The following is a 10,066-nucleotide window of genomic DNA, read 5'->3' as shown; positions in this document are numbered from 1 at the left end:
CTGTCACAAATCATCCCTGACACTCATCTCCACCCACCCCACCCTGCCCTTCTTCTCTCTTGTGCACTGTCCTTTGCCTTGGATCGTTGACCCCAGCTATTTAAACTCACTCTACCTTCACTATCTCTGCTCCTTGCAGCTTCACTGTTACACCTGTCCTCTTATTCACTGACTTTCATTCCCCTTTCCTCCAGATTATATGGTCACCTCTCCGTGCTCTCTTCCACCTGCTCCCTAATCTCACCATAGATCACTATCACAATATCATCTGTGGATACATGCAGTATTACTGAATTACCCAATAAGGTATAACACTATATCTGTAAAAAATAACGAATAACATTCATATGAGACATTTTTCTCCCTAATGAGTAGCTGCTTCAGCTTCTGATACTACTTCTTTAAAGTTGTTTACCGTTACAAGTTAAATGAAAGACTTGTTCTTGTAGTTGGGGTTTGTAGTGTTGTTGCTTTTGCCACCACGACCACTTTTTGAAATCAAATATTAATCGATTTTTTTGCCTTGTCCTTGACGTCACGATTTCCGTGCGGTCTCCTTTAAGGTTGCCACGGGTTACCGGCTCACATGTCAGAACGAGGAGAATTGACGTCAGTGACGGCTGTTGATTGGTTCTCAGCCGTATCCGGTGGGGCAGCGGTCCAGGGCTCGGGGAAAAAAAATCGAAAAGAGGAGGAAGATCTGGTAACGGTGCGCTTTGAGAAATATCTTACATTCCGAGTCACCGTTTAAAGGCTCGGCAGGATTTTACCGTTTCTTGTGAGTATTCGTGTTGTTTTGGTTCGTGGAACATATGACCTCTGTATAGGTGAAATTTGTTTCCTCCGTCTCTCGTTTGTTTATGCTAGAACTCAAGATGGCGTCATTGGAGGAGCGCTTTGCCTTTGCACGGAGCTAGCGAGCTAGGCATCAAACCTGACATACATAAACTAGGCCGAAGGTAGTTTAGCAAACCTCTGATACGCGTGTTGCTCATTTGAGGGGTTTTCTGCTGCTTCTTCATATGTCGGGTTGCTCGTTTTATTAGCATTAATCTGCTCGTGTAAGTTACTTGACTGCAGCCGTCAGCTTTCTCGTGAAGCCTTCCTGACCTAGACAGTGTTACAGACAGGGCATCTGCTTCATATTTACTCTAACGGTGGTAGTATTTCACCACTTTTTAAACCATTAAATGCGTTATTACAATCCATCATCAGCTATGCTCATTTGTCTGCTGTTTAGCAAGGTCATTGTGCCTCGCTCTTGTTTTGTTTAATTGCATAGTTAGTTTTAGGCGATGCTGCAGAATAGTAGCTGATTCAAAGAATCAACATTTAAATATAAATAACTATTTTAAGACATTTCAAATAAAGTAAGACTTTCTTATTGCATAAGACAGGAGAGCTTTCCTAGTAGAGGTTGCCGTAGCTCTTAATTTATACCACCTGGTCCGAAAACAGTATCGTTTACCACATAGTTATTCCTGTGCTGGGTTTAGATTAAAGCAAGCCTGCCAAGTTTCCACTACAAGCGTAGTTAGTTGTGCATAACGGCTGTGCGAGCTTCATCTTTGATAATATGGCTAGTAATCTCCCCTGGGCCTTGTCAGATTAGAAATTATCCGAATCCTATTATACTGATGCACATGCACGATACACTTGCAGGCACAGAATAGATTGTACTCTCACTCCGCAGGACTTGTTTACTCATTTACCCTTCTAAATGGCAGACATGGGTTACATCAGGACTTTAGAGGCCTTCCTGATTTAGACTACATAGCCAGATCAAGCTCAGAGCTGTCTGAAGAAACTTATATCACAGAGGCTGATCAGATGATCTAAGGAGCTGTCAGGCTGTTTTGCTCAGCACCAGTATTGTGGTGTGAAATGTTGAAACCTCAATCATGTGCGCTTGCTTTTGGCCTGTTTCACATTTCACCATTCGTCTAAATTTAGGCCTTGTCTATGATAATGTTTCAGCTCTAGCCAGCTGCTCTATCATTGATAGAGGGCTTAATTCAGTCTGGGGAAAAAAAAAACTTGAACTGTTTTGTGTAAATAAAACCAAGAAAAACGGTGTGCTTGTTTTAGTTTTGTTGTGTCTGCCTGTGTGTGATCACATCATATGACCAGTTTTCGCTCCAGACAATTAGGAGCACTCGGGCTCCATAGTGACAAAAATAACATGCTGTGCTTTCTCACTCCGGCTCCATTTTTCTCACATTCTCACATTTTTCTGTGTGTCCAGTTCACATTGAGACGCTCAGGCTCTTTTACCCCGTGCCACTCTCTGTCCTCAGTGTTGTGCGCTGATGATCTGACACCATACTTCTTTTCCTTTCCTCTCAGCACAAAGGTTAGAGGTCACAGAGCAGGGTTGCGGCTGTCGTCATGGCATCTGGAAGTACGAGCAGCGAGGAGGAGCGGAGCCTGAGGGAGTGTGAGCAGTACGTGCAGAAACACAACATTCAACAGCTGCTGAAGGACTGCATTGTCCAGCTGTGCACCTCCAGGCCAGATAGGCCCATGGCTTTCCTCAGGGAGTACTTCGAGAGGCTGGAGAAGGTTTGTGTGCTAATGTATGTTTGTGTCTTGGACAAATACAAGCCATTTGTCAGTGATGGGTGAGCATCTTATACCCTTGTATTGGACTGTACTACTGCCAGTTACTGTAACCTACCTTCTGATTTGTGTCACTTACAGTGACGCCAAAATTCATAGCACTTTAAAGCAGAATGATTAGCTATTGGTCCAGCAGGCTGACAGCACCTAACCTCCCACATTGACCTTTTTCTATTTACAGTTGGTTCTTGATTTTTAATTTTTTCAGCATGCAATGGGGGAAAACAGACAAGCCCTATATTATACATTTTTCCTCTTTCTTTCTTTCTTTCTTTCTTTCTTTCTTTCTTTCTTTCTTTCTTTCTTTCTTTCTTTCTTTTTTTCAAAACACATCTTGTGGAAAAATATTTAGACCCACCAAATGTGCGTGCAGACTTGGAGAACAGACTTCCAGAAAACTCTTTGAGAAGTGGATGCTATAGTTTACTCTAAATATTAGTAAAATATTGCCAGCCAGAGTCAGTGTTGTGGCCATTTTTGTTGAATGTTTATAAAATGCAATTTGTATTCATTTTTGTTTTTTCTTTAAAGGTGTAAGAATATACTGACCTGGTTTTGTTATGTAAATTTGTAATTAATTTTATTGGAGAAGCTTTTGCAAAGTGATTGGTTTATTAGCTTATGGACCCTCCCATTAATCAAGAGATTAAGAGCACCCTGGATGGGTGTGGTAAAGAGGTTTTTCGTTTTTTGTTTGCCAAATGTCAGATGGGAAGACGGGAGGGTTAGAAAATGATTTTTTTGACCACTTTTGAAGTTGTTAAAGCAAATTAAGTTAACTTTCGTTTAATTTTAAGTTTTAAGAAGTTATTTGGCTGATTTTTGTTTATAATTTTCCACGAAATAAACGGCATATGATTTTTAAACAATGGAGTCAGAAGTGCGTTCTAAAACAAACCTCCCGTTGCCACCCACGGCCTTTTCTTGGACTTTTTTGGTGTTTGGAACGTAAAAGGCCGCGACAGTCAGCAATAGCTCATATGAAGGAACAGAGAATAAGTAAAACAATTAATTAGTAGTCTGGTTACTGTCAGATCTTTTGCAGATTTTTATCTTCCAGAGACAGGAAAATGAAATAATACCTTAGCTACTATTTTGTTTATCTTATATTATTATTTTCTTCAACTGTAGTCATGATCATACATAGATGGACAGTTTCAGAGTTTTTTCTTCTTCAGGTTTGCAGTTATTTACATTCAACATTCAGAACATTTGAGGCTTTCGTCCATCTTTTTATCTATTTTCTTTCGCTTATCCAATTCACCATGGCAGTGTGGCTGTGGACTATTTCAGCTGCCACAGGGTGGGAGGCAGCGTGCACCCTGGACAGGTCGCCAGTCTGTCACATGAGGCTTTTGTCAATATTGAATTATAAAAGGTTAAAAAGTAATCGGACGCTTGGCTCCAAAGTGTTTCTCGAGCCGTGCCATTTCATTGTTTTCATTGCTGAAAAGAGCTCAGGAGTAGCTCAGAGGTGATTTAGAGATGATTTATTCGACCTAGAATGAGTTTAATTGTCTTGGCAATATGAAGAGTAACAAAATAACGATAGCAGAAGAAGATAATAATGATGAATCAAAATAAAACATTACAAATATCTGGTTTGCCAAATGCAAATAAACTATTAGATCTAAAAGAGAAACTGTTGATGTAATTTGCATGGGAAAGACGACTCTTTTTAGTTTATTTTTTCAAATAACCCCATGGCTAGTCTAGATTTCTGTCCAGCACATGATTAAAATAAGACCAGACAACACAATTTCATAAAATAGTTACAATATTAATGACTTTTGTTGGTTTTCTAAACTCAATTTGTTTGTCCTTTTTTTTTGTGTTTCTATACACTAGGGGCCTCAGTTTTGGGCAATACAAATACTTAGTGTTTGTTATAAAAAGAATGTGGTTTCATGAATTCCTTCTGAAGAGTCTCAGCAGCATGCATGGTGCAAACAGGAAACATACTTCCTATTGAAGTGCATATGTTTCAAAGTTGTACTGCCTGTAACAAAAAACATGAAAAATCTTGTTACGTACACATGAACAACTGGATAATGGGCTGCACCAGAACCTCTCAGGATTTATTAAAATTTTCAGACCCAGTGAAATCATCACAACATAAAGGCTACAGTCCAGCTTACAAAAACAAAAGGGCGAGAGTGGAACTCATAGATTTCACAATGTTATATGGAGTGATGAAGCAAAAATCGACCTCAGAACGATGGAAAGGGGAAAGTGTGGCTTGTGCACATGTGACTGCCAGTGGAACTGGGACAATAAAATGTATTGATCATTTCACTGCTCATAGAAACAACAGGATGAGTGTAGGGGTACACAGTGGCTTTTTGTGTGCTCAGATTCAACCAAATGCAACAAACTGATTTCACCTCATGTGAACTGCTGTCCAAATAAATTGCATATAAATCAAAAGTGTAGTGTCTGCAATAGAGGAACACACCCATCTGATGCATGCTGGAGGAAAACATTACCATGAGTCCTGAGTGTAGGATGCGTTGCTTTCTATCATACAATTAGTTGTGACTGTATAAATCTTGTTTCCCTGACTGACTCAGTCCTGTCCCTCCTATTTAGGAGGAGGCCAAGCAGATTCAGAACCAGCAGAAGGCCAGCAGTTCCCGTTCAGACTCTCGTGATGAAGAGGTGTCTCCGCCCATGAACCCCGTGGTAAAGGGCCGCCGGCGGAGAGGCGCCTTCAGCGCAGAGGTTTACACAGAGGAGGATGCCGCCTCATATGTCAGAAAGGTAAATGCATACAGCAGATACGACGCTATGGCACATATGATTTCTATTCGTGCCAGCATCCTGACATCTGCTTTCTTTTTGATTCCTAAGGTCATTCCAAAAGACTACAAAACAATGGCTGCCTTGGCCAAAGCTATTGAAAAGAATGTTCTCTTCTCACACCTGGATGACAATGAGCGGAGGTACCAGACTTAATATTTTTTATAATATCCGTGGGGATGATTTGGATGACTGGCTCACCTCTCTGTTTCTTTTCTTTATTTAGTGACATATTTGATGCAATGTTTCCAGTCACCTACATTGCTGGGGAAACCGTTATTCTGCAGGGTATGATTACAGCTTGTCAGCATTGATCACAAAAAAAGCATTAACCAAAATCATAGCACTGCTTTCTGTCATGCTAACTGACTTGGCTTTATGCCCTCAGGTGACGAAGGTGACAATTTCTACGTCATCGACCAAGGAGAGATGGATGTGAGTGTTTGGATTGTCAAGTAGCTCTGTTAAATGACTCATTTAAAATCACATTTAACATTTGCAAGTATTTATTTTGGTTTGTCCCTTTTCCAATCCGGTAGGTGTATGTGAACAATGAATGGGTGACCAGCATAGGGGAAGGTGGCAGCTTTGGAGAGCTGGCACTGATCTACGGCACCCCAAGAGCGGCTACTGTCAGAGCCAAGACCAACGTTAAACTGTGGGGCATCGACAGAGACAGCTACAGGAGAATACTTATGGTGAGGAGATGTGCGGCTGCAGACCAGCGTTTCTAAAGCTTGAAGTTGAAATGTTTTTGATCTATTCTTGTACTGTAGATTCACTGTTTGCTCTTTTTTTCTGTTGCTGTTGTATTGAGCTAATTTCTTCTTATAGGTGTGCCATCGTTCTCATGTTCACACTTCTAATCCAACAGCATATTCTTGACGCTATGTTTGTTTGTTTTTTTTCTTTTTAAGCATTTACACTTTTAAAAAATGTCCTTCTCTTTTAGGGAAGCACTTTGAGAAAGAGGAAGATGTATGAGGAATTCCTCAGAAAAGTCTCCATTTTAGGTGGGTTACTTGTTTTTAAATTAACCATATCAGAAATTAAAGCAGAGGAAGGGAAGCACATTACCTGTGTCTGTTGCTGAGATTAAAATAACCTGAAAAGAACTTTAAAAATATCTCACTTTTAAAAGAAAAACAGTAACAGGTTCAGGCCTTCAGAAGATTTTTTTCTTTTTTGGTTTGTTTTTTATTCTGTCATCATTATGTCTCATTATTAAACTTTGCTCTGCTCTCCTTCCTCAGAGTCGCTTGACAAATGGGAGCGTCTGACAGTCGCCGATGCCTTGGAGCCTGTCCAGTTTGAGGATGGACAAAAGATTGTTGTGCAAGGAGAGCCCGGAGATGAGTTCTTCATCATCTTAGAGGTATCCACTTGATTCATTTGTCTCCTTTTACACACATTAAAGGTCCCGTGTTGTACTGCTTTATGACATATTAGTATTAGTCTCACTTGTCTCCAGAATATTTCAAGTTTCAAAGTGTCATTTTGTTTTTTGAGCCACACGTTTGTATATCTGTGGTTTGGCGCTCATTCAGTTCAGTGAGGTCAGAGTGAACGGCTGCTGACACTCATGCACGAGACACTCTGTGGCTTCTTTCTTTGTGTGTGGATATTTCACTTTTGAATAGAGCTAAATTCTCAGCACAGTGTTTGTGAATGCAGAGTTTGTTCGACTACCTCGCAGCTATAAAAATCTAAATTTCAGCAGTGCAGTGCATTACTATGTTAGCAGTTTCCCCTTGTAGTTAGTGTCTTTAAACTCAATATTTTCTGATCACAATGTTTTCTGGAAACGGAAACCGATAAGTATGCACATGAGTGTGAAGTGCAGGACAGGAGAAGACACACTCAGCTGGATTTCTGTTCAGCATTTGAATGTAACGGAAACACGTAAAATGACATGAACACGCACTTCTCTACTTCTCTGTTGGTTTTGAATCAGCCCTTTTTCTACACTCTGTGGTTGTCTCTCATCGTTATGTTGCCCCCAGACCTCTGACCTGTGCGCGTACTAATTAGGTCACATGAGCCCTCCCTAGGAAATAACAGGATTTCCTTTTCCTATGGTGACATGATTGGCTAATGTAATTCACTGAGCTTTCAGTTGTTAAGGTGACAGGAATACATGAAAGTGTTAGTTTGGTTAGTTGTGGGCTGTATTTTCAACGCTTTGCTTGGTGTCACGCAGACTTTTTTCATATTTTCTTTATTTTAAGCAACCAGATTCCAGAAATGACCCAAACTAACTTTGGCAAACACTGGCTTCCTGTGCAGCTCTGATGTTTAACAGCTTTTAGTGCGATACACAATAATTGTGCTCATATCTTAAAGTCACACAAACAAACTTCAGCAGCTTTGTGTTCAGCAGTGTTAAATTACTGCTTTCTTTTTCATCAAAGTCTGACGGCTTTAAGAGAGATGGAGGCTTCAGTTCCTCTTCAGAAAGAGCTGTGTAACAGCAGCGTACACCCAGACAACACTTTAAATATATCCAGCAGTTGAAATCTTTTTTTCTTTTCTTTTCTTTTTTTTTTGGCCAAAGTATGTCTTGCTGCTGGTAGTGCACACCAGTATGTTTAGCATTAGTGTTAGCAGCATGCCAGCAGCGAGAGGGTAGGATCATAGCTGGATTTTTGCTCAGCTTCCTTTCGTTACCTGGTTTCTATATCTTGTAATGCTGGCAGCAAGCAATATTTTACATTTCTGTAAATGTAAATGGCTACTTTATCAAACATTTGTCAATGACTTGAATGACCTTGTCTGCTCCTGCTTTTCCTGGTTTTCTGCCATATTTACATAAACTAGTGAGCCGCACAAAGCTACAAAATGACATAAATATGACTAATTTTAAACTGAATCATGCAAAGCTGCTCTACAGTTGTTGACCTCTGTTTTCCACACACTCCCTCTTGTGGTCATGTATGTGATTGACAGATGATCGGTTAGTGTCAGAAAGTTAATTCACAGGAAAAAATGGAATAATCCCACACTATGGAATATTTCAGTTCCAGCTTAGTTTTTCTTTATCTGCATTATTCCAACATGAACATATTTAGCTTTAAGGTTGTTATGAAGTTGTTACAACTTTTTTGTTTTTTCTTTACTGTAGTTTTTATAAAAATGTACCACTGAACAAAATAAGCATTGGTTTAAACAACTAAAACACTCATTAGTCGCAGTCTTGATTCATCAATGTATTAAAAGCACTTTTATGATAAGCTGATGTTTGTGTGCTTTCAGGGCTCTGCAGCTGTGTTGCAGCGTCGCTCAGAGAATGAGGAGTTTGTGGAAGTTGGGAGATTAGGACCATCAGACTACTTTGGTAAGAACTAAAGTGTTACATAGGAGTCTTTTACATATATATGCATGTATGTAAGTATGTGTCATGCCATTAACTCAGTAGTTTTTTATTTTAAGTAACAAAAAAAAGATAGGGAGCATTAAAAATGGTGGAAAAACAGATCTTTGTGACTATGACCAACACTATTTCTGTATACATGTCTCTGTGTGTGACACTGAAGGATGTTTTCATGTATTTTGAATTTTAAGTCTGTGACACTTGTTTTTTTTTTTTTTCCCCAGGTGAGATTGCTCTGCTGATGAACCGCCCCCGCGCCGCCACCGTGGTTGCCCGCGGCCCCCTGAAGTGCGTCAAGCTCGATCGGCCTCGCTTTGAGCGTGTCCTGGGTCCCTGCTCAGACATCCTCAAACGCAACATCCAACAGTACAACAGCTTTGTGTCGCTGTCTGTCTGAGGGAGCATTTCTCCTTACACTCACTTCTCCGCCCCCCGCCGCACCCTCTCCACCTCTTCTTCTCTCCTTTCAGACCCAGGGGTCCACCAGTGCTTTTCTTTTTTTTGTTAGGTTTTTTTTTTGCTTTCTGTCACTTTCTCCTGATTTCAGTTCCCCCATTCCCACTCTTAATTTCACACACAAATCATTTTATTGTTCCCACCGGTCACGCTGCTGTGACTGTTTTTTTTTTTTTTGTTTGTTTGTTTTTTTTTTTTTTTTTAAGCCATTCACCAGCGCTTGTACCAGCTGCTGTACGCTACCTTGTAGGCACAGTTACACCACATGTAACTTATGTTATATATATATTTGCTGATTAAGCTTCTTTTTTTTTCGATACGAAGCGGGAGATCTGAAAGGTTCTCAGACTGATGAGACAGACAATCAGACTTTACATTGCGCTTTCAGTAAAATTATTTTTTTGTTGCAGACTGAAGTGAAGAAAAGTTTCCTTTGTTGTCGGGCTTTTTTTTGTTTGTTTTTTTTGTTTTTTTGGACATCAATTAGCTTGACTACACACAGAGAGAGCAGAACCGAGAAACTGTAGAGGGCGTGAAGATCTAATGCTCGACTTTGGTTACCGTTTGATTGGTACGACAAGAAAACAATGTCTCTTTTAGTTCGAGAGAGCTTGTACAACAAATATTTTTTATTGTGCAGCTACCAGGCTAGTGCCAAATGTTGATTACTGTCATTCAATGCAAAGATGCATAGCCGTGGGAATGCAATGCGTGCTCTGTTCCAAACAGGAAGTAGTTATCACCCTGTAGTCATCTTAATCAATAGGACGACCATACAAGAACTGCCTTGACTACTCTGAGGAAAATAAATAAATAAATAAA

At 40.1% G+C, this 10,066-nt stretch overlaps 1 protein-coding gene across 1 annotated transcript; it reads left to right on the top strand.

Annotated features, from left to right (window-relative positions):
- Positions 1 to 623: 623 nt before the first annotated feature.
- Positions 624 to 10,066, top strand: LOC102311298 (cAMP-dependent protein kinase type I-alpha regulatory subunit). The gene is made up of 11 exons (XM_005932818.3): positions 624 to 778; positions 2,347 to 2,562; positions 5,209 to 5,379; positions 5,470 to 5,561; positions 5,645 to 5,706; positions 5,807 to 5,853; positions 5,958 to 6,116; positions 6,371 to 6,431; positions 6,672 to 6,793; positions 8,671 to 8,752; positions 9,013 to 10,066. Exons 2-11 carry the CDS (start codon positions 2,389 to 2,391, stop codon positions 9,183 to 9,185), a joined length of 1,143 nt encoding a protein of 380 aa, XP_005932880.1. The 5' UTR covers positions 624 to 778; positions 2,347 to 2,388; the 3' UTR covers positions 9,186 to 10,066.

This window comes from Haplochromis burtoni, unplaced genomic scaffold, assembly GCF_018398535.1.
Source record: "Haplochromis burtoni strain Fernald_Lab_line unplaced genomic scaffold, NCSU_Asbu1 Contig_162, whole genome shotgun sequence".
Taxonomy (NCBI): Eukaryota; Metazoa; Chordata; class Actinopteri; order Cichliformes; family Cichlidae; genus Haplochromis; species Haplochromis burtoni.
This window is presented reverse-complemented; position numbering and strand designations above follow the sequence as displayed.

Coding starts and splice junctions, on each gene's coding strand:
- LOC102311298 (XM_005932818.3), top strand. CDS start 2,389: ATGGCATCTGGAAGTACGAGCAGCGAGGAGGAGCGGAGCCTGAGGGAG. Junction 5,854..5,957: donor TCGACCAAGGAGAGATGGAT/GTGAGTGTTTGG, acceptor CCAATCCGGTAG/GTGTATGTGAACAATGAATG. Junction 8,753..9,012: donor AGGACCATCAGACTACTTTG/GTAAGAACTAAA, acceptor TTTTTTCCCCAG/GTGAGATTGCTCTGCTGATG.